The 25,879-nt window shown below is 35.4% G+C and overlaps 1 protein-coding gene across 1 annotated transcript in view; it reads left to right on the top strand.

Moving 5' to 3' along the window:
- Positions 1-25,879, top strand: part of LOC129797955 (glypican-4) — a 69,112-nt gene that overhangs the window by 31,236 nt on the left and 11,997 nt on the right. Inside the window, exons 2-4 of the mRNA XM_055840850.1 lie at positions 7,179-7,343; positions 17,587-17,821; positions 25,713-25,869. Of these exons, the coding sequence (XP_055696825.1) occupies positions 7,179-7,343; positions 17,587-17,821; positions 25,713-25,869 (557 nt within the window). The remainder of the gene's footprint in view (positions 1-7,178; positions 7,344-17,586; positions 17,822-25,712; positions 25,870-25,879) is intronic.

Genomic DNA, 25,879 nt, shown 5'->3' with positions numbered 1-25,879 from the left:
GTCCTGGTCCACGTCGTCGGTCCATCTGAGGCTGGGTCGGCCTCGTGTCCTCGAAGCATAGAGTCTGTTCCTAAAGACTTTCCAGGCTGGGTCGTCCTCATCCTTGCGAACTAGATGACCGGCCCACCGGAGCCGATTGAGACGTATTTGCTTGACGACATTTACCTCTCGGTAGCCCTTATATACTTCATGGTTGTATAGGCTCCGGTATCGTCTCTCCTCACATATAGGGCCAAAAATCCGTCGTAGGATCCTCCTCTCAAACGAGGCTAAGAGTTTGCAATTCTGTTTGCTAAGGACCCATGTCTCAGATCTGATTAAGTTTCTGGATCGGAAAACTCTTGATAGACTGAAATAGGCCTTGTTGGCTTTCAGCAGCCGTGCGCAGACTTCTGTTGAGATGTTGTTGTCGGCTGTGATTGTTGACCCAAGGTACACGAAGGAGTTGACAACTTCAAAGTTGTAGTCCCCCATTGGGAACCTTGTTTGACCGATGCTCTCCGTAGATGTTGCCGGAGTTGCTGCTGACGAGGCCACCATATACTTCGTTTTGCCTTCTTTTGTCTGTAGCCCGAGATTTCGTGCCGCATGCTCAATCTGGACTGGATGAAGGCCTCTTGTACAGCTCTGGGATTGTGTCCCATAATGTCAATATCGTAGGCATAGGCTAGACGCTGCGTGGACTTATTGAACACGACCCCCCTCATGCTCACGCCGGAATCACGAATTGCTCTCTCCAGTGCCAGGTTAAAGAGGACACGCGATAGGTCCGTCCCCCTGTCTGAGTCCGTTGCTCACGCGAAACTCTCGTGACAGCGATTCATTCGCCATAACTTTGCTACACCGGTCATAGTCATCCTAGTCAGTCTAATCAATTTGTATTGAGCACTCTGGGCGTCATTATATGGACTAGTATTAAATCCTAAAAAATCCTAAGCTATCGTATTCTCTAAAAAACAGTCTCGATTGATTTCTATCCACTGTACCTGCACGGTGAAATAATCCCATTCGTAGATTAAGTGAAAAACCTTGGTATAATTTTCAACACAAAAATCTCATGGTCTGATTATGCCACGTCCTGTCCGTAAGGTCAACTATTTCCTCTATACTTTTAGACGTTTCCGGGGCATCACGCCGCACGCCCTATGATACTCGCTTGATCCTTGCGCGAGCGCTTCTTCCTCTTTTTTTAACTAAGGTAAAGTACCCTTACTCGACCGGGTTTCTCTATTCGACCGGTGGGTCAATTTTTGAATATTTGATGGTGAATTTCATCAATTTCTATGAATTTGTCACTGATCCGTATTATTTAAAGAATAATTGACCTATTAATGTTAGATCATACACAAAATATTATAGCAAATATAATTAAATTGAATATATAAATCTACCGGTCGAATAGAGGAACCGGTCGAATAAAGGGTACTTTACCTTACGTAGCTAAGCTTTTTTTTATGTGGATAGTGACACAATCCGTCGTCTGGCAGTTTCTTTAAATGATTGTGTTAGGTTCAAGTATATCTGCGGCTTAAGTTGCGGGGACCACATAACCCCTCATATAGAAACATCTTCATTGGCTGTGATCTTGTATCCCTCATGAAGATGAGAACTGTTCTATTCCTGATTCATTTGTTGATATCTAGATGTCCCGAGTATCTGTCGATACTTCTAGTTACGGAAGGTTCGGCCAGAGTTCGAGGACTCATAGTGCCTAAAGATCAAGGTGACTGTCTCTATCTATCGTTCCTTGTAAAGAAAGTTACTTTATTTAATTCTATTCCTGGTAGTGACTGTATTTCAAAAATTAAAATATACTGATCTGTTGTTTTGCTAATACGATAAGTTTTACTAATCCTAAATAAGATACTTGAATAAATACTTACAACTCTCTAAATACTTTTAGTTTTACTCTTTTTAAATATTTTATGACATTGAATCATTGAATAAATTACTTGTAAATTTGTATAAAAATATGAGAAGAGTATTTTACACGGAGCCCATTGAGCAATTTACGAACCGTGACGGCTCAGAAAATTCAAATGACATCTTCAACTCTTTTACGCCTCAATGTGCATTTGCCAGCAATTTTCTCGAGAACATTGAATGTTACCATGTTACCTTACAGCTCGATGGCGCTCCGACCATTAAAGTCAACTCCTACCAGCTTCCTTTTGCATCAAAGATCTGCCAACTTAATAGGACATAAATATTGCAATTTAATGTCTAAATTTTTCGTTCCAGCCTCTCGATGAAAAATCAATTAAACTTTCAATTACTTGGTAACTGGATGGTGCACTTTAGAGCCCACACTCTTTAATAAACGCCAAGTTGCCGCGAAATTGCTGAGGCTTGCAAACCTCAAGGGAATTTGGTGGCTTTTGGAATTGATGTGGAAAATTTGTCTCAAGAATCCCTTGCGGTTCTTCATGCAACTTTCTCAATTTTCTTCCCTGGAAATTGACTTGAAACACTCAAAAGACTTTACTCAGGTGTTGTAATTAAATTCTGGGGTTTCCTATATAAATTAAGAAAGCTCGCAAAGTAACATTTTCTATCTAGAAATATGGTTTATGATATTTTTGAGGACGAGCACCTCAAATGACCTGGTTGATTGGTCGTACATTTTGCATTTTTGTGGCTGTAATGTGAAGTTTTTGCACAACATCGTAAAATCGATCGTCACCGGCATCTGAAGATATTAAAATATTTTTAGCATCTCTGTCTTCAAGCATCTTGTGTAAATAAGTAAAACAGTTGGAGAAGTGGTGAGTCAGAGTTTTATTAAATTGGAGATGGAGATTTCTCTCTGTGCATTGAATTAATTGAGATGCTAATAACAATGGATTGACTGTTTGGAGGCATTTCTCTCTGGCCCTTTCAGTCACTGGACTTGACACAGTGTGAGATTCTTGGGTTAGCAGGGAAAAAAAATCTCACTGGACACCTATTCACACCTCCATTTGTGGCAATCTCGATCCATCTTTCTCTCATTCTCCAACATTTCACGGTGGTGCTCCTCGGCCCTCATCATTCCTAACTCTAATGCTATTATGTGGATAAATTTCTGATAGTTTCTCAGTGAAGGACAGAGCCTTTAAGAATTTTACGGACATGAGCCTAATTGATTTGTTGAGAAATTTTCATTTGATTGCATTTCAAATGGAGGCGCCTGGTCAAAGCTTCTGATTCATTCTATAAATTGTTTAGGAAATATTTTTTAAATCATGAAAAATAAAATATTTTAATAGGAAAATATTTATTCACGTAATTCGTTAATTCGTAATTGATGTGATAATTTTTTGTACCTGGGTGTAGTTTTTACGGTGAAAATAAGGCGCACGTAGGTGGACAAATGTTGTACGAAGCTGAGCAAACCAGGGCAGCTTCGTAAAAATGGCCTCTAAAATTTCATTTTTCTACAGAGGAAAATCCAGGGATTTCTAGTAGTTGTGTAAGGTGGGATTACGAACCCACTTGAAAGAGAATTTTGAATTATAACCTCATTTCATAAATCATTGAAAATACTTGTTATTTTTCTTAAATTTTGAAATGATAATTTATTTCTTAAACTGTCATGTCTGTGTTTTTTAATGTGACATTGTTTGTTATTAAAGTCGTTCAAGTAGAGCGAGGTATATATGTTTCCTTCACGAAAAACTATGACCATAACTTCAATTTGTATGTACGATATGGAAAATTTGGTAATAAAGCATGTGCAGGTTAAGATTGCACCCAAGAATAATGCTTTAAAAATGAAGCTTACATAATATTAAAGAAAGAAAAATATTTTTTGAAACTTTAATTCATTGTAGATTTATTAGATATAGGGGAAAGTGCCCATGCATGATACCATTGGAAGCTTCGTAAAGATTAAATTTTTCTTATGTTTCTCAATAAACATGACTTTGCAATATCTTTTGAACACTGGCCACTTTCCCATAGTTTTTAAAATATGGTTGCAATGAGCCATATATATATTGTAAAACATAGAAAATTTAGTCACTACGAAGCTTTCATTGGTATCAAGCATGGGCACTTTCTCTTATTAGTGTTTTTATTCAAGTATTTGAATGGCAAAATCTCGAATCTTCTTCTTAAGTCCTCCCATCAAGGTCTGTACAAGATCATCACCACGGTTCTTGGTTGATTCATTCCATTTTTTCTTAAAGTCTTGCTGTGGTTTTACTGTCGAGGAATCGAAGAATCACCCTCCGGACGGTCTAGCGTGAGGTATTTGTGAGTTTTCGGAGGTCCGCGTAATTGATTTCAGGATTTTTTAGAAACGTGTACACGATCAGTTACCTTCTCTTTTCCATTATTATTTCGTATCTCAGTGAAAAATGAACAGAATTTGATGAGAGTTCCACCAAAAGAAAGACAAAAACACGTGTTGCAATGTTTACATGCAACGAAAATGCGGAACTAGTGACATCTGTCATAAAAATATCAAATCATTTGGAACAATTTTACCGTGGACACGCTTTATAATCCCAGTTTTTTGAAATATTTTTCTATTATTAGGCCTAATTGTTTTTTTCTATTTAAAGTAAGAAAATTCTAACCTAATTTAAATCTAATTCTAAGAAAACGTATATTTCAATGTAATATCCTGCGTGTTTTAAAGTGAGTTATTTATAAACTTTAAAGAAAAGCGAACTGACGTAACCTTACTTTCTACAAAACTCTTGTATTTTCATTCAAAAGTATGTGCTTTAGAAGACCTGGCAAACTTGGTAAATACTTTTAGTATGAGTTATTTCTTACAACCATTTCTCATTGATTAGAAAATATTTTTATTCTATATGTGTAGCTCAGAGGCAAAATGGCACATATCCTATGCTTTAGCCATAGGATATGTGCCATTTTGCCTCTGAGCTCCACATATAAGGTTACGTTAAATTCTTTAAATTAAGAAAATTAAACCGTCTTCAAACTAGAGGTTTAACCTAGTTTCCGAAGGTCTCAAAATCCTAAAAAGCAACCAATTTATTTTGTTCTTCTGACTCAAATACACTCTTAGAAAAAATTAGTTCATACAAGCTCATATGCAGTTATTAGAACTATAAAATATAGTAAATATAGACCCAACTATATATTTAGTTTGGGTAACTAAATGAAATAGTTGACCACAGTTAGTTAAAGTATCCTTTTCATTTAGTTATCATAACTAAATCAAAATAGTAATGGGTACTATTACATATTAGTTCCAATTACTAAATAAATAGGGTTGATACCCATATTATTGGCTGTAATAACTATATCATATTAGTTGTGGTTACTATATAGCATTCATTGTGATGCATATTTCTTATTAGTTGCTTTCAATTCGAAAGAGCTTCAACGCATTATTAAAATAAAAACCACTCTTTACTATTGGAAAAGTAGTCATAACTTTATGAAAATATAGGCTCATCTATTTACATTGGTTGTGAGAACTAAAAGGAATTAGTGACCAATATTAGTTGGGATTATGATTTCATTTAATTAACACAAGCAAATATAATTGTATGAAAGCATTATGAAATAATTGCCGCAACTTATCCACGTAAATATTGTCTTATATTCTCACTACTAATAAATTTATTATGAGTATAATGTTTTAAGAATATAAGAACTATTTTAAATAGATTTAATAATAATCGCCCGAACAACTAATTTTCATTAGTAATCACGTCTAAACTTTTCTAAGAGTGTAGATTAATTTCCCTTAATAGTCCATTTCTAAGTGAAAATTTTCCAAAAATTTTCGACTGACAAGAATTTAGATAAGTTAAGCCTTATGGCTAAGCCTCAGTTCTGAAGCCCATATTAGTTAAAGATGATTTTTCAAGTTTTGGCATCAAGAAACATAAACTTTCCTAATTTAATTTTTCACTGTTTGCGTTTTGGATTTACAAAATCTCAAAGAAACCAAATGACGTTCTAAAAATCCCTTGTGGCTCCGAAAACTATCTCGGTACTGTAAAAGAATAGTGCGGTGTGGAGGAAACGGGATAGAATGGAGTGAAAAAGAGAGTGTGAGATAAAAAGCCGGAATGTTCTCAGTGGCGGTCTAATTGAAATTAATTCCTTCGCGTCTGCAAAGAAAAACTTCTTCCTCCGCAACTTTTTGATAGGGAAATAACACTGGCAGAGATCTTCATTTGTCTAACCAAATGGGATGAATAGATGTCTTAAGGCACTGGCAGAGGGGGAGAGTTCAATGGGAGATAAGGCAACTTGCAGCGTCATTTTGCGTTTTCTTCCGTGCGGCCACCAGCCGCAACAACAAAAAAGAAGCCCAGAAAACTGAGAGGGAATTGGTGCCTGAGAATAAAGTGCCAGATGATGGAATTTCAGTGCAGACAAGTCGAGTGCACCAGGCAAAAAGCCCCCATAATTGTGTGACTGAACTGCCATGTGGATTAAATCGAGATTACGGCATTAATTGGAATTTATGGGCATGAAATATGAGTGCGGTTTTTTGATATACAAGAACTTGCGGAGGTGACCAAGATGTTGAGGTGTTGGAAGGGAAGAAAGGTGTTTCATTAGTGTCTTGAGTCAATATTAAATCTTCTTTGTCGTTCCACCCGCAATAGCAGTGTCACTGGCATGGTATTTTACTCTCACCTGGTCCCTTTTGTTCATCTGCCAGACAGATAAAGGTGTTTTCCGAGGGATTTTCTCAAGTGATGCCGACACGCTTGAGAAATTTCTCTGATGCTGCGCATTTGATTGAGAGCGAAAGTTTGTTGAATTGACTAAATACTTGTTACTTTTAGTTAAAAATGGTGAATTAAAATTAGTAACTTTAGTAAGCAGAATTTGAAGAACCATTTCTATCGGTTTTCTGAGTCTGACTGTTTGGGTTTACAAACATTAGTCACATTGACAAAAGAATTGTTAGAATAAATTAAGCAATTTTTCACGGGACTAATACTTTTGTTAACCGGACAAATTATTGAAATAAATTTAGAAATGTTGGTGATCCTTAATATCTTGCATCAATATATCCTGGATACAAATAAAATTAAAAAACTAACTGAAAATAGACTAAAGAACAGATTGAACTTTCCAAATCAGTTTCAACTAAACATTAGTCATTTTTACAAATTTTCCTTTTTTCGTTTCATTAATGTCGCGAAGTTGAAGAGTGTTCCTCCTATCTTATGCCTCTCTTTTCTTCTATCTTCCAGATCTGCCCCTCAAGTACTGCTCAGTTCCAGCCGCTGGCACGTGTTGCTCCTACAACATGGAGATGCGCCTCGCTGACGTCTCCAGGGTTCACATGGAGAGACAGACCAAAGATTTAATTGGAAAATTAGCCTCAGTACTCCACAATCGTGCACAGAAGTTCAATGGTAAGTGTTTCAATTGGGGCCATTGCTGATGGCCTCAATTCTAATCTAATTATTCGCACACCGTGCGACATGCGGAAGATGGTTTTAGGATCTTACCTGTAGATTAGAGAGTGCAATACCTCCAGCAGAAACCGCCCAAGAGAGAAAGGAATTTGCGATGTGCAGATTTGACCTTTCTCGAGCTACTTCTTCTTGTGTGCTCGAGAGCTTTTGATATTCTCTCCAATTTCAATTTATTTTATTTAAAATCCAACAATCTCGAGGGTTCACTTGGCTCGAGTTTTCAAGTGGGTACAAGATGAGATTTATGTGATTGATCAAGAGCTTTTGCCAAGTTTGATTCAAGAGTCTCTATCTGCTTTCATTGGGGCTTCCTAATTGAAAATCTTGGCCACGTTGGCCACAGTTCTTGGCAATAAAAGCTTCCAAATTGGGATATAAAGATACACTTTCGATATATTACAAAAATTTTTCAGACAGGAAGCGTAGATTTTTTTTGCTCGTAAAGCACGAAAAGTGCAATATATCACTTATTGATGTTGCCAGGACATAACTCTAGCCAAAAATTTACTTTGTATGAAGCATTTTTAAAACTCCTCTCCACTTTGGGAAAAGCCCGAATAAAGAAAGCAAAAGAATAACAACAAATATTGGAAAGAGATTAAAGGTATTCAGAAAAAAAATATTTCGTAAAATTGTTCGTAAATGTTTGTGACTTCCTACTGGGAACTTACAAAATTCTCGTAAATCGTACAACCCACTAAAAAGGTCTTGAATGCTTGTAATTTTTTTCACAAACATTGTTCGTCCCATGATCAATTGACTAGCGTTTTTGTTCTTCTATAAATAATTGTTCGTAAATGTTTGTAGACACACAAAACAATGTTCGTAAAAATTTGTCTTTTGCTCGTGAAGTTTTGTCAGATAAACAAAAACGTACGAACAAATGTTTGCAAAAGAATAATAAATGTTAGGCAATTGATCATGTTACGAAGAATGTTTGTGAAAAAGTACAAAATTTTACAAACTTTTTGTGGATTATACAATTTACTAGCATTTCGTAAGTCCCCAGTCGGAATTCACAAATATTTACGAACAATTTTACAAAATATTTGTTTTCAATTACAGTAAAGTTGTGCAAATACGAACATATGAGGGGTATAAATGACATTTCTCAATTCGCTCACAAATGGACTGGCACAAATAATTTCAGAAGGATATCTCCGGTGATTGCCTGTAAAAAGGTAGTAAACCTAAGATGAAAACACTTTTTTGGTATTGCCCAGAGCTTTCGATCCTGATGAGTATCTTCTTCAGTGACAGTTTCTAAAAGAAAAAAAAACTGCCCCACATTGACATCTTGCTGGTGATTATCTATAACCCCATGAGCTACACGATTTTTGAGAAAGACTCTGGAAACACAATTTAGTTGAGTGAGTTTTAAAAAATTGTCCAAAAAACGACCTTCATTATATCAAAAGTTAAAAAAATTGTTGGAAATAAATAACTTTAATACCCTTCCAGCAACTGAAGAAGATCCCCATTAGGATCGAAAGCTCTAGGGTAGAAACCAAAAAATAGTTTTCATCTTAGGCTGATTACCTTTTCGCCTGGAAATCATCGGAGATATCCCTCTGAAATCATTTCTCAATTCTCAAATTTGAACGCCATTTAAAAAAAATAAAAACTTCCATGTGATATTATTTACTTTGAATTAAAGAAGCATACATATCATCAGTTTAATCACCAACTATGCTAACTACATTTTCTTTGCGTTTGCATTGGTTACAAATTCCACGCAACAATGTGTCGTTTGCAATGAATTCAGACACTAAGCAAATGCAATTAGCACAGTTGTTAATTTAAATGATGATATTTAGAGATTAATAGACTGCTAGTTCAGGTACGTCTGTTATCTGCGAGATTTTTCAATTTTTCCATTCCGTTTAAAGAGCTTATTATTGTTGATTTTACAACAGTTAATTACATTGTTTTCATTGTCACTGTTTTCAAGGATTTTGCTTATTCTTTAGAAGCTTATGTGCCCGGATTTTCTCCCAAATTCTCGTTCTGACCGTTATGAAGATTGGTTTCTATCAACAAATCGAAATTAAGGAACTTGGCTTACTTTCAGATAATCCCTAACGGTCGTCAATCTAATTTGAAGAGTTTGTATTTAAGGAACTTGATTGTAATAAAACTCTATAACTTTTGCAAACGACGAAATTTGCATATATTGTATATCACATACAGCAACCGTTTCACCGTTTTCCGCTGAGACGACGGTGGACGCAAATATTGTTTTCTGACTTAAAAATATAATTTGTACGCAAAGTTAATTTTGCTTTCAAGAGCACCTTTTAAAAAGTATAATTATTTTAATTATTGAGCGATATATTTTCTTGCTACTGAACTGTTATTCTTACTATCCAAAGTCGGGGAAATCGTTCTACCTTCGGACGATTCAAGCTTCGAACGGCTCTTTTTTTTCAATATGTTTTTAATTAATTTGACCCATATAATAATATAATTACTAGCTAGTTCCATGCCTATAATTTTCGGAAAAGAACCATGATGAAGCCGGGCTTATGCCCTGAAAGATTCCTCATGGAGACCAAGGCTTATCGCGGCCAATTGCCCGGCAGCGACCCAGCTCTGTGCCCCCATCCGAACTCTTCCAGGCCATGTTACCGACTGACTGACAGTGTCGCCTGTCAGCCAATCTCCCCCACACGGCGGGCAACAGAACTATACCGCCAGTAAAAGGCCTTGCTTGGAGCGAGAGGCGGGAAATATGAATTTCCCGCGAACAGGGAAGGGAATCCACCAGCCGGGCTCTATTTCGCTATCAGGTGGAAAATCTCGACTACAATGAGAAAATCTATTAAGAACACAAAAAACAAATTGAGTTGTCCGAAACTTGAGTCGCCCGAAGGTAGCGATGGGTAGCGCGCTTTCCCTTAATGTATTATATTTGATAGATATTTTTTACTTAAAAAATTGTCTGTTTAGCCGTTACTAGAGCGGTTAACCAGAAAAGCTTCACGACCTCGTCCCCTTGATTTATCTTCAAAATGCCTTGCGCGTTTTTTTAATTTTTGAAATATACATTATATTATCGAGCTTGAACTCGTTAAAATTTATTTCGAATTATAAAATTTGACATTGGAGTCTTTCCAATGTGGAGCGTAGGTCCTATTCGACACATCGTCGGTTGCGGCTACCTCTGTCGTATCTGCATTTATTTTGTGTCAGCATTTCACGCAAAAGGGGATGTCTGTATTGTAGTTGCTCCGAATGCAGATACAAAACAAATGCAGATACGACAGAGGTAGCCGCAACCGACGACATATCAACCCAGTCGACGGCAGTAACCCACCAATCCTAATCCTTTATTCCTTTGACACGCCCAACCTCTACCATCCCTGGGTGCTGAAAGGTTGCTTTGGGACTCTTATTGTTAGGTAACTGTCCTTAGTCTTCAGTGAGTGAGCATCAGACGCCGTTAACCGTTCAATCTCATGAAGTCAAAAATGGGTGGCACCTTCTGTTCTCCAATTTCCTTCTACAAGTTCGTAATTTTATCTAGTTGAGCCCCCATTAAGCCTTACTTACTTAGGTAGCTACAACGTCTCTTGAAGCGACCGAGTCTCTTGCACAAACCTTCTCCAGTTCTGACGACTCTCCGTCAGCTCGTTTCAGAAACGTAGCAAAGGTCGATATCGAAAAGTTCGTTCTTATCGGAGGCTCCTTGCTAGTTTTCGTAACAATCTTGTTTTTTACGGGGAGGGTTTGCTAGCCCCTCGCCCAACCTTCTCAAGAAGGACCAGATCCCCTGTTCGTTAGCATCAGGTTCGGGACTTCGCACAGGGGTTGGGTACCCAATCTTCTATTACTTCCCTTGAGTATACCGGAGCTTACTAGGCATTTAGCCCGCTTGTAGGTGAATATAGGAATTGAAGGGAATAAGCTATGTGTAGTACTACCATTCCCTCTCCCCATTTGGCCTTCATTAGATTTAGATCAGGGCTTACATATAGAAATAATTCTGTTTTTTTAACGTTTAATTTGACTAATTTTCTGAATTTTCTTCTAAAGCAATACCAAATTTGCTTTATTTCATATTCTTTGGTTCAATCTTGTTTTATAGGCTACTTAAGTAGGGATTTTTTCCATATAAAGAAACGACATGTAATAAGTTATTCTTGTACTTTCTCAAGGTCATAGGTTAAAGTATACTAAATAGCTTATCTCTTAACCGATAGAAATAAGTTAAGCTTAATCGGAGCGGTCTTTGTTTAAAGATCAATTCTCAATTATTTCATCTTGGTCCTAACTGTTTACATACCGACTATTGCAAGGAAATTCTTAAAAAGTTGAGAGGTGATTTATGAAGTGATTGAAATAAGAAGTATCATGACGTAGACCGCTATACAATCTCAATAATGCAAAGGGGTAAGTTATTGCGGAAAACTTGAACCAGGCATATCAAAAAAAATCTACGATTGATAACATAATGATTTACTTTACAGGAATCCATAATTTTTTTCGGAAAACCGAGATCTCAAACCACTTTTAAGATTGCATTCGAATCACCCCTTAGATTACTCCAGTAATTAAAACGTTATCTCTTTTTAGGCAAGCAAAAGTATGCTCTTGAATTTGAGTACTATACAAAGTTTGGGTCACTTTACCAACCCCTTAATTTAGGGACTAGACGTTTATCACAGTCTTTGGGGAAATTAGAAAGGGCGCCTCTAGAATTCACTTTACTAACATAGTTGAACAAAGTTTCCCACCAAACGCTACCATTGCTCTTTCTCTTTGAAATTCTATCCGACAAATTGCACAGCATAAATCTCCAAAGTGCGACATTCTTCTCTGACGGATACTGTGAAGTTTATTAAGTGGTTTTTGTAAGTTTAAGCTTCACCAGCAAAACTCGAGTGTCGGTTTCAAACGGATTTTCTAACACAATTGATCCACTGAAGCACAAATTGGAATAAATAGTAATAGTTAGTAAAATGAGTACACTTTGTCTTCAGAAATCTCGCAATGGTCTCGGATAATCTTCCAGGAAAATTAGACTAATCTTCCAATTAGTCCAATTGACGCAGAGAGGTTTTGTGAATGAGATTTCCCAATTCTTCGGGAGATCTCTCTGGGTTGTATTTTTTTTTCTTTAGCTTTTTGTGGTATCGAATGGGGGGCCTCGAAGACAAGAAATCCTCCTGTGTTTATATTTGTGATGATAATAATGTTCGTTGGAGAAAATAAACAGACATCTCTCTCTCCATTGGAATATTGTACCTCACACAGGCTCTATCATTTAATTTTATTCCAATTGCATCTCCGGCGATGTGAGCTGGTGTCTGTGAGGGAATAATAAGAGAATGATCTCAAGTTTACAAGTATAATTTCAAAACTAAACGTACAATTATAAAATGTTGTACACAAATCTCCTCCTCCGCCTCTTTGGCTCGTTCTTCTTCTTCAACGAGCCATTTTTCGAGTTGCGATGGTAAATTACACGGTTGTTCATTTAATACAATTATTTACATTATGCAAAGAAAATTGCTAGAATGCAAAATTCAATTTATTTTATTAAGCTGCGAACATGCATAAGAATTTGCAAAACAATTATAGACTTCGTCGGTGTATCGTAGATGGAGCTGGAGTCATTAAGATTTTATTAAACACCCTACAAGTTAGAAATTTAGTGTTTTTGGGTGAAATGAGATGTCTTGGAAAATGTTATTTCATGTCTTTATCACACCTAGACCACAGATGCTGCAGTCAATGAGGCGTTTTAAATCTATGGCAGCCAAAAACCCTAATTTTACCAAAATCCTAAAGTTGATGAAATTAAACGTTTTTGTGAAGACCGCCTGGAGGCGGTCTTACCCGTTAGAGGGTTAAAGGTAAAAATTTAAATTGATTAAACCTACATGGTTAAAATTTAATATGGTTTAAAATTTTTAAGCTTTCTTAATTTTTCATAGTTAATGTTTTATTTAAAATTAAATTTGCTTAAAAGGACCCATTCTAAAATTCCTTCTGTTTTTTTTTTATTTTGAATGTATTTTAAAATTTTAAATATGTTCAGTCACCTAACATTCTAAGTAACTTAACCCTCTAAGGGGTAAGACCGCCTCCAGACGGTCTTCACAAAAATCACATTTACTGCGACAATAAAGGTTTATTTATTTAAAAGTGCTATACCCAAGAAGCAAAATAGCTGCCTTATAGAACCAAGTGTTAGACAAGTCTTATAGAGCACTTTTAAAAGACTTAAAGTGAAAATTTTCTGTTGAAATTCCCATAGCAGCTCTTAAGATCCTTAAGAGTGCGCCACTTTACTCATAGTAATCTCAGTGATGGAACCAAGAGCGTTATAAGTAAATAAATAGATTTTTAGTTCTATAGTGAATTTCTTAGGGAATTCTACAAGACCATTTTAAGAAAAAATTGCTGCTTGGGTAGTGTCCTCGATAATAGTCTTATAAACATCTCTTGAAAGTTTTAACTCATTTTGACTCTTCGTTTTGTTGCTATTGCCAGTTTTGTGTGACAGGTCAGAGAAAAAGCAACAAAAAATATTTGTGCAAAAAAACTCATTTTCAATTTCCATAAAAATACCTATTTAAAATTATCTGACTAAAATAAATTTATTTTTTACTCAAAGATATGTCATTCTACTTTGTATATTTTATTTAAAAAAATTGAAAAAACTAAAAATGTGAATTTTAGAAGCAAAAAGAGTTTCAAAAAATTTTTAAATTTTCTCACCTAACGCCTAAACTAAAAAGATAATGAAGAATGGATGGTTTTTTCGGCTTTATTGGATCATAATTATCCTAGAAAACATTGTTTTAGAACTTTTTTTCGCATATTAAAGAAAACAACGTTAGAGGGTTAACTAACTTTAAAGCAAAAATTAATCTAAAGTACTGAAATTGCTTAAGTATTTTATAGGTTATGTCTTCGAAACAAACTGCCTGATCTCACAATTTCAAAATTTTATTTAAAAAAAATCCCTTGTCTAAATAACAAGATATTTAGGCTAATTGTATAGCTTTTTTTGACCTCATGAAAATTCTTTGTTAAAATTTTCCTTACTTTGTGTAAAATTTTGAACATAACCTCAAAAAGTAAGCATTGCGGTTAGTCAGAAATGGCAAATAGATTTGTTTGTAAAAAAAATGTTTTGGATTGATTTAGTGTCTTGCTTTTCATTTCTTTAAAATGAATAAGAATTTTAATATTATGTTATATCAAATGAATAACCTCCAATTACAACTTTATTAATACAGATTCAATATTTTTCAACATAACCTTTAAGATTAATAACATTGACAAATATTTCTACATGTTAATCTTATGGATTTTTACGTAGTTGTAGCAGAAACAAGGGGTATTTATGAATATGTGCTGTAGGCGGTAGAATTTAAACATAACCTCAAAAAGTTGAATCTGCCATACAACATATTCAATTTTCCCGATTTCCTTTCGTTTGATCTGAATTGGAAAGTTTGGGAAGTGCTACAATAATATGTATCCCACATATAACTCGCATGTAAATAACTCTGTATATATACACGTGTAATATATTCGACGATTATTTATATTGAGGCACTAAGCCCAGTGCCTGAAGTATAAACTGTTAATGTATTTATGTGCAGTTCAATGGAGTTCAGGACTAGATTGTATTTAAGTTCATTTGAAACCACGGTGAAAATGTGTCTCAATTGAACTCACGCTTTATCTCTTTTTTTCGGCCATTTCCTGGGATGCTCAATATATAACAACTTCATCCTCGTTTATCATCAAGACATCTCCTCCAACTCTTGTCGATGCATTTGGAGTGAATCAAGCCATGGAACTTTTTCTTATACCATATTCTTTCCATTCCTCTTCAACTTTAAATGTTTAAAAATAGACAATGAACTCTCTTTCTCTCTTGTTATAATTTCAATTTCAATTGATGCAATTTGTAAATGATATTGGGAGATGAACTGGATGAGGTTTCACTGTCTTCCCATGAATGAACTCTGTGTTCTTCTTCCTCTTCATTCTCACAATCTTCGTGCTCTTTTTTTTTTGCTTCAATCCTGAACAATGAAATTGCCTCGATATTTTTAGACATTCTGTACAATCCCAAGAAAAAAAAAATAAACTCGCATTGTCAATTGCGTGCTCTATAAAATACACCAAATGCCACTCTTCTACCTCAAACACCGTTCTTGGATGATTAAAAGTCTATGCACATATTGGAAGAGAGATTAGATAAAGCTCAATGTGACGAATCGACCGAACTCAACCACTATTCCAGTGTGACCCACAAAAAAGTAGCTAAAAAGTTAATCAGAAAAATTTACGAGGAAATTGCCTCAAATCTATCATTTCTCTGAGCTCACTACCACTTGATTGATAATGCGAGTACATAAGGTGTCACTTTTTGGTGTAAATGTACTGAAAGTTTCAGCCGGAAAGATAAAAGAACAGTTTTTATTTGAAATATTCTTCAATAACCAGAATATGACTAAAATATGACTGCAGTTTACAAGTTATTTTAGACATATTACTTTAATCTGTATTTAAATTTATGGAATTCTTTCTTACATTGAAGCCGCAATTAAAAAATAATAAAACAGTTTTTATTTGAATAATTGACTAAAATATTACTAAAATGACTGACATATCACTCGAATGTGACAATCATGTTGTAGAGCACTAAGTTGTTTTTTTTTTTAACTTAAAATTTCCTTGAATTTACTTACAGAAGTACATGATTACAAATGGAACATTAAGTGCTCGGCTTTTATTAGAATTTAGTGAGATAAATATAATATGACTTGAAAATAACTCAGTAATAACTATATTATTATAAAAGATAGGAGTAATTTCATCAAATCGACATTTCGAAAATTAATTTGATTATGAAATTAACGTCTTTATTAGTTTTGGATTTGAAAAGTAAATTGTTTTTGTTACAACCATGAAGTAATAAATCTAATCCGATTTATTAAAGAACTATTCTAGTTATATTTAAGTCATTTAGTATATCAATTACATTTAAATATCTTTAAAGTGTATATTCAGAGGCTTTAGAGTGTATATTCGGGGGCTTCAGTGTCTTTAGAATTGTTTTTGGGTAGATATTTAGTAATAACATGGTCATAAGTTAGTAATTCATCAAACTTCATTATGTTATATAGGATCTTCAGCTAGATCTATATTAGTTTTGATCACTTATCGAGAAAAAGAAAAAAAAGTGAATTTTAATTTCAGGAAACTTTCCTGGTCTAATAGATGTACCGTAGCCATTAATTTTTGAAATTTGAGGAGAATTTTGGTAACGAACTTATTATGAGTTAGTCATGTAACATAATTTTAATTTATATAAACTATTCTAAATTAAGAATTATTTTTTTGATGAATTTTTAAAACAATTAGAATGAAATATAAGTACCTAATTCTTGAAGATTCTGAAACTCATTTTTTTTACTTTTGAGTAACATGTTGGTTATATTTTAGTCATATATCAGTCATAAAGCACACTATGTCACTTTATAACAACTTTTTTAATGAAATTTTAAATTTACAATGAAATTCTAAAAGAAATTGAAGCCTTAGACAACTTTGAGAAGTCCCCAAGTGGCTAAAGTGCAACTTTGACGGATTTCTAAAGTGATTCTCCGCCTGTGACATGCGATGATGAAGAGCCAAATGAGTGGCTTCTCGCGTTACGGTGACACTAATTAATTTTCCCAGCAAGTGTGCATTCCAATCAATTTACTTTTCTTACACTGTGAGAGCTACCGATAAGGAAACTGTGACGCATGTTCGAAAATCACATTCGATTTTTTTTCCCACAATGAGCAATTAATTGAATCACAATGAGGTAATATCGTAAGCGTCAATAACCGCAAAATATCTCGAAGGCGAACCACTTTTCTGTGCTCAGGAGAGAGACAACGGCCGGCGAATTGTCCGGAGGAGGTTTGAGCAGACGACGAGGCAAGTGGACATCGTCTGAGATAAGACAATTTCCAGGGGCTTTCAGTGGGTGTGAGAATGTTGAGCTAATCGTTTATTTATTTTTTCTTCGTGCGATTGGGACAGAGAAACTCGCGATGGGAATTGATTGGCAATTCTTGCAATATGAAGTCATCATTTGCAAAACGGCAAGAACCTGATATGTTAAATTAATGATCACTTGCCAAATTCCAATCTCTTCCAGATTACTTCAAAGATCTGCTGTCGGAGTCCAAGAAGGAATTTCATGCCATGTTCAAGAGAACCTACGGGGCCATCTACGAGCAGAATTCCTATGTCTTCTCGGATCTCTTCACGGAACTCGAAGGATACTACGCCAGAGGCAAGGTTGACCTGTCTGAGGCTATGGATTCCTTCTTCAACACTCTCTACCAGAAGATGTTCACAGTTCTCAATTCCCAGTTCACCTTCGATGACAAGTAAGTTCTCCTTTGGTGGCCAAATACAAAACGAGAGATGCCCAAGATTGGTATCTAATGAGATTCGATACATGCTAATTGGTGCAAATAAATGCCTAAGAGGAGCTAATGAATGGACCAAAATAAATCCAAATAAACACTTTGGGAGGTAGATGATCCAGACATATTCACAAGAGCCGAAAATCCTCACACTCCAATCGACTAAAAATAGCACTCAAGTCACTTGTTGTGATTCATGAAATGATGATGATAATTTTGTCTGCACAAAAGAAATAACTATCGTTCCTGTCTGCTGGAAATCAAATTTGATATCACGATTTCTGAATATTGATTTAAAAGGGTAGTGGAAAGTACTCTCCCTTCGAACGTTCATGCCTTCTAATAATGTGAATTTCTTTTACTTTTCCTAACAGACTTACACATAATTATCACATAATTATCAATAATTGATAATAAGCTAACTAAAATTTAATACACAGAGAAAATTTTTCAAGTATCCAGATTCAATACCCATGGTATTGATTTTAATCCCACCATTTCAATACCAAAATTATCCCAAATTTTCTTGAAAATAGGTGCATATTGGGATTGATTTTAATTTCTAGAACAAAGTTAAGAAATATTGGGATTACTTTTAGGACATATTGGTATTAAAGTTATGAAATTAATTTTTTGAGGAGGAAATGGTATTGTTTCTATCTCAATTTGAGATTGAATTTTAGAATTCGTGGGATTAATTTAATCCCATTGCAGCATTGATTTTTGAAAGTCATTATTTATTAGGAAACAGTATTAATTCTATCCCATTCTGGTATTGATTCTATCCTATTTTGGTATTGATTCTATCCCATTTTGATATCGATTCTATCCCATTCTGGGATTGATTCTATCCCATTTTGGGATTGATTCTATCCCACTCTGGGATTGATTCTATCCCATTTTGGGATTGATTCTATCCCACTCTGGGATTAATTCTATCCCACTCTGGGATTGATTCTATCCCACTTTGGGATTGATTCTATCCCATTCTGGGATTGATTCTATCCCATTTTGGGATTGATTCTATCCCGCTCTGGGATTGATTCTATCCCATTCTGGGATTGATTCTATCCCATTCTGGGATTAATTCTATCCCATTCTGGGATTGATTCTATCCCATTTTGGGATTGATTCTATCCCACTCTGGGATTGATTCTATCCCACTCTGGGATTGATTCTATCCCACTCTGGGATTGATTCTATCCCATTTTGGGATTGATTCTATCCCACTCTGGGATTGATTCTATCCCATTCTAGGATTGATTCTATCCCATTCTGGGATTGATTCTATCCCATTCTGGGATTGATTCTATCCCACTGTGGGATTAATTCTATCCCATTCTGGGATTGATTCTATCCCACTCTGGGATTGATTCTATCCCATTTTGGGATTGATTCTATCCCATTTTGGGATTGATTCTATCCCACTCTGGGATTGATTCTATCCCATTTTGGGATTGATTCTATCCCACTCTGGGATTGATTCTATCCCACTCTGGGATTGATTCTATCCCACTCTGGGATTGATTCTATCTGGGATTGATTCTATCCCACTCTGGGATTGATTCTATCCCATTTTGGGACTGATTCTATCCCACTCTGGGATTGATTCTATCCCATTTTGGTATTGACTACCCCATTTTGGTATTTTGTTGTGTACACTGTATCCACTGCAGCCCTTTTGCACTAATAACCAGGCAAAAGACAGCATACACTCAGACTTCACTTTAAATACAAAACACTCGCACAAGACACGTCATTACCATCTTCCTTCCCAAACCGATTCCAAAAGGACTATAGGGTATTAATTTTATCCCACTGAGGTATATATTCTACGATACTATGGTATCAGTTTTATATTATTAAGGTATCATTCTCATTCCCGATGGGATAGAATCAATCCCAGAGTGGGATTGAATCAATCTCAGAGTGGCATAAAATCAATCCCAAAATGGTATAGAATCAATCCCAAAATGGGATAGAATCAATCCCAGAGTGGGATAGATTCAATCCCAGAGTGGGATAGAATTAATCCCAGAGTGGGATAAAATCAATACCAAAATGGGATAGAATGAATCCCAGAGTGGGATAGATTCAATCCCAGAGTGGGATAGAATTAATCCCAGAGTGGGATAGATTCAATCCCAGAGTGGGATAGAATCAATCCCAAAGTGGGATAGAATCAATCCCAGAGTGGGATAGAATTGATCCCAGAGTGGGATAAAATCAATCCCAGAGTGGGATAGAATCAATCCCAAAATGGGATAGAATTAATCCCAGAGTGGGATAGAATCAATCCCAGAGTGGGATAGAATCAATCCCAAAATGGGATAGAATCAATCCCAGAGTGGGATAGAATCAATCCCAGAGTGGGATAGAATTAATCCCACAGTGGGATAGAATCAATCCCAAAATGGGATAGAATCAATCCCAGAGTGGGATAGAATCAATCCCAGAGTGGGATAGAATTAATCCCAGAGTGGGATAGAATCAATCCCAGAGTGGGATAGAATCAATCCCAAAATGGGATAGAATCAATCCCAGAGTGGGATAAAATCAATCCCAGAGTGGGATAGAATCAATCCCAGAGTGGGATAGAATCAATCCCAGAGTGGGATAGAATCAATCCCAAAATGGGATAGAATCAATCCCAGAGTGGGATAGAATCAATCCCAGAGTGGGATAGAATTAATCCCACAGTGGGATAGAATCAATCCCCAATCCCAGAGTGGGATAGAATCAATCCCAAAATGGGATAGAATCAATCCCAAAGTGGGATAAAATCAATCCCAGAGTGGGATAGAATCAATCCCAGAGTGATAGAATCAATACTGGAGGTAAAGTCAATACTGAAATTATATGAAATTAATCCCACAATGGGATGAAATTAGAAACTCATTGTGCTGTAATAAAGGAAATTCAAAGTCCCGTGGCGCAACTGGCTAAGGCGTCGACTCTCAAGTGAAGATTTGCTGAAAAGTTGTGAGATCGAATCTCGGCCGATGCAAAAAAATGGATTCTTGGTTGGACTTTGCGAAAATCAATACTACATTGGAATGAAATTAATACCAAAATGGGATGAAAAAATCAATACTTGGAGTACTCCAAAATCAATACCAAATGGGGATGAAAATCAATACAAAAAATAGGATGAAAATACCCTAAAATCAATACGAAAATTGGGATAAAAATATCCTGAAATCAATACGGAAAATGGGATAAAAACACCCTAAAATCAATACCAAGATGGGATAAAATTAATACCACAATACCCTAAAATCAATACTAACGAGGTATTGATTCCAAGGAATATTTTTTTAATCAATACCTAAATACCCTAAAATCAATCCCAGAATGGGATAGAATCAATCCCAAAATGGGATAGAATCAATCCCAGAGTGGGATAGAATCAATCCCAGAGTGGGATAGAATCAATCCCAAAATGGGATAGAATCAATCCCAAAATGGGATAGAATCAATCCCAAAATGGGATAGAATCAATCCCAGAGTGGGATAGAATCAATCCCAAAGTGGGATAGAATCGATCCCAAAATGGGATTAAAATCAATACCAGAATGGGATAGAATCAATACCAAAATGGGATAGAATCAATACCAGAATGGGATAGAATCAATACCAAAATGGGATAGAATCAATACTCATTGCGATTGAAATTTAATGATTTTATGGTATTAAATCAATGACAGAGATTTTCTTGAATTTAATCCCAAAATACCCTAGAATTTAATACCACGAGGTATTGGAGCCCTTTTAATACCAAAAGTATCCCAAAAAAGTATTGATTCTAGGGTATTTTTTTTCTCTGTGATAGAAATGTGTAAGTCTCTTAGGAAAACTGAAAGAAAATTCACATTATTCGAAGGGTGAGTACTTTCCCCTAATGTCTTTTCCTTCGGTAAAACAATTACATGTGAATCACGATTGTATTTGTCGGATTGAATAAAAATTAGTTCCGGTTAAGGAAATTTAATAAATTGATTACTTTCTGACAATTCATCCTTTAGTCAGAATAATCGTAAATTTTGAATCGTCGATTGAAATTGTGTTAAAGAATCGATTTTTTATCGGTCTAGAGAAGTCAAGAGGTAAGAGATTTCGGTCCTCATTCAACAAGATGTTTTAATATTTTTCCTCCAGTTTTTATACTTTTCAGAGATTGTTTTTTATTATTTCTTCAAAGAGGTGGCAAAGCATATTAGCTTTGCGGAATGCTCGAAATCACGAAAAAGATCTCTCCTTGAATAATATTTTCCTGTGATTTTTTTTTTATCTAGTTTACTTCCGTTTTACTCTCCGTTTATTTTCCAAATTTAAACAAAGCGATTGGGAAATAGGCTTTTGAAAGTGGTTTAATATTAACCTTCGAAAATTCGATGTCGACAATTTTTCGGTTATAGGTGTCCTTTCGGTAAGCGGTGGTGCTATTAAGTTTACAAAGAATTTCGGTTCGACAGAATGTAGCAGGAAATAGACGGAGACCCTGAACCTTTCTTGATTTTCACAATTTTATTCTCTACGACGTTTCTTACGACGAAGAGGACATCCATCCTCGAAACGTCGTAGAGATTAAAATTGTGAAAACCAAGAAAGGTTTAGTGTTTCCGTCTATTTCCTGCTATTAAGTTTAATAAAAAATGTTCATCGAAAAGACATTCTGCCATAAAAAAAACGAGATTATCATCCTCAGTCGACCCATTATCGAATTGCTCAAATAGACTACCTCCAGAACATATTCGAAAATGTAAATCACTGGAGCTGTTATCGAGATAACCCGAAAAATATGTTTTTGGAGGGGTGATGGGAAGAAAATAGGAAGAATTCCTCTAAAATATAGACTTCTGGAGAACTACCGAAGACCATAAATTGATATCTCTTACCGTTTAACTCCTATTGAAAGCATATATACAACCCATGAATACGAATTTCTAAGAAAATAAGTAATTTACAGGTACTTTACAGTTTTATTATCGATTGGATCCGATGATGTCGGGCTTGGAATTTCAAGACCTTTCCAAAAAATCTAAATTTAAGCAAATCGGATGAGAAATAGGCCCTTCAAAATGCTTTTACTCTGACAAAATAAAAACACTATTTTGAGCTGATTCTTTATTTTTCTATTTTGAAAACCGTTAAAAGCGAATTACAGTAGACTCTCGGTCAATCGGCTCTTTTTCAATCGGGCGAAAAATTTTGTTGACAATTTTCACGTTGAATTATAAGGCTAATTTGCTCAAATTCGCTGCAGTTCTTCCTATTTTATCGTGATTCTTTATAATTGAGCGCTTTTTGTGAAATTGACAAAGCCTTTGATGCCCAAATCTGTCGATAAACCGGATGACATTTCGCCCCAAATGCCCAATTGAGAGAGAGAGTCAACTGTATTTTACTTGACTAAATTCTCGCTTTCTTTAACTTTTATTCGCTACAATATTTTAGGAATACGATGTCCTCTTCCCCCGTATTATAATCAGGAATCGATAAAGCTTTTGTAGTAATGAGGGAGCTCGGCAAAAGCGTTATTAGGGAGGTCGAGCTTAGTCGTTCGGCTAAATTATCGGTTTTCAAAGCTGTATTCATTCCTATTCTCACCTATGGTCATGAGATTTGGGTAATGATCGAAAAAGTAAGATCGCGAGTACGAGCTGCCGAGATGAGATATCTCCGGGCGGTTAAGCGAATCACTCGAATCACTCGTTGAGAGGTCATCGGGGCAGACCTAGGACAAGGTGACTGATTCAAATTCAGGATCTTGCCTTGGAGCGCTTGGAGATTGACTGTGAACATTTTCCTAAAGTGTCGGAGGATCGGCTGGCGTGGACTGTTAATCTTGATATTCTAAGCTCGCAACACCAATAGGGATATGCGGTTGAAAATGATGATGATGATCATGATGATATTTTCTTAATCCTGTTTACAATATATTTAAACAAGCATGTAAACAAGCATGTAACCAAAATTTGTCAAAAACGTCCTGTAGGCCTGATGAAGTGAACATTGTATTTCCGAAACGTTGTAGTGGATAAGGATTTAAAGAAGCGAAAAAGGTCTTCAGCTATTTTTTTTGTTGTCGGATTTGTTATGAATGTAGTCCAGTAGGGGAATTCTGTAATTTTCGTGGCATTGTCAAGCGTGAGTTCGAAACCTGACAATGCCATTCGAGCTTTTTTGTCATATTATATGAGTTCGAAAATTCAATTAATTGAATTTTTAATGAAATCCCTTTACTTGATGATTTTATGAAAATACAGTACGTCTTGGTTGATTTGTTTAACTAAATTTATTGTCATTTGAATTGCCAGAAATCTCAAATATGTGACTTCCTGCAATGTCACGTGAGCTGAAATGCCAATATCACGGCTACAGAATCGCATTTTCGAAAAAGCTCTCCTAAGATTCGAAATCAATTTGTCATATGGCATTGCCAGAGCGTTACAGAATTCCCTTCCAGATGAACATATTGTTCATACCTACTGATAACCTATAACCTATTTAGTACTCAAAACTCTCATAACTACCTATCACCGAAAATATTTCAATATCGAATTTTTCAAAGACAAATTTAAATCACTTTATAGGGTTTATCCTTAGCCGATTTGGTCGAATTGTGATTTATTTTTAGAAGATCTTTAAACTTCCAATTCTATTGCATCAGTCCCATGTTGTAGTGAATTGGTAAAGTACATACGTGATTGATTTTTTCAAATGCTTTTTATTTATTAATCATTATATTTTTAGAACAAGGGCAAACGGTAAGAGGTGTAGACTTCTGGACTTTGATGACCCATAATAGCTCATAAAATTTGGAAAATACTTTTCCATATCAATGTTTTCTTCATATCAATGTTTTTGGATAATTTCGAAAACTAGTCATGCGATGTATTTTATTTTCGGATATCAATTCAATAGTCATTACATCGATCTTTCAATGTTAAATGTTAAAGCCCTATAAAATTATTTCGCAATCAATATGATTAAGATTGCTTCAAATATGAAGGTCAAATCGGTTCTATAATATAAAAATTCGCACTCCCTTACCCATCTTCGACTTTAGATCGATTTTATGATAACTTATGAAACAGTTTAATTTATAATAAACCGCTATGGATCCAAAGTAGTGCACGAAGAGGTCTATTTGATGAGTTCAAGCATTCTGCAAAGGTGAAAGGCCTCGCTATCGCTTTTTTATCCAGCTTATAGTGATATTCCCATATCATACGAAATATCGTTAGTACACATTGCGTACTAATTTCTTAGAGCGATTGCCGCCCAGTTTATTCATTTTCCTTGGGGAATTTTCTAATTTAGCAGACCATCAAACATAATTCACGAGATTAAATTAATTTAATCCTCAAACTGAGTTTTCTGGCTTATTGAAATCGAGGTTAATCGCAATGTTACACTAATTTATTGATGTTGGAAATTTTGCCAAAAACTTATTCAATAGCAATTTTGTCAGCTTTGCAACTTGATCTTTTAAAATATGTTCTCTTAAGCCATCTTTTTTTTCTTACTAAGTACTCTAATTGATATTTCACACCACATCTTATTAAGTTTTATTGAAACAAAAATGGTCCGACAACCAATAACATTTAATCATTTCTTAATGCTTCTGTTTGCTTCTCACTTGCACCAAATTGGGCATCTGTAAATACGTTAATAATATAGGAAAAAAAAGCGACAATTGTGTGAGGCATCAAAACAGAATGATTAAGAAAAATGCAGTCGCGGTAATTGAAGAAATTCACCACGCCACTTAATTGAAGGAGTGGGCAAAATTGAAATTCTCGCCCGGAGGCAAGATGAATCAATTGGATTGTATTTGATTTTGCAGATACTTGGGCTGTGTCAGTGAACACATGAAGCAATTGAAGCCATTTGGGGATGTTCCTGATAAATTGTCAGTTCAGATCAAACGTTCCTTTGTGGCAACAAGAACCTACGCCCAATCTCTAGCCACAGCGGCGGACATCGTGAAGAATATGATGAATGTGAGTTCTG

Source organism: Phlebotomus papatasi, chromosome 1 (assembly GCF_024763615.1).
Source record: "Phlebotomus papatasi isolate M1 chromosome 1, Ppap_2.1, whole genome shotgun sequence".
Taxonomy (NCBI): domain Eukaryota; kingdom Metazoa; phylum Arthropoda; class Insecta; order Diptera; family Psychodidae; genus Phlebotomus; species Phlebotomus papatasi.
The sequence above is the reverse complement of the archived record's forward strand: the minus strand, read 5'-3'. Positions and strand labels throughout refer to the sequence as shown.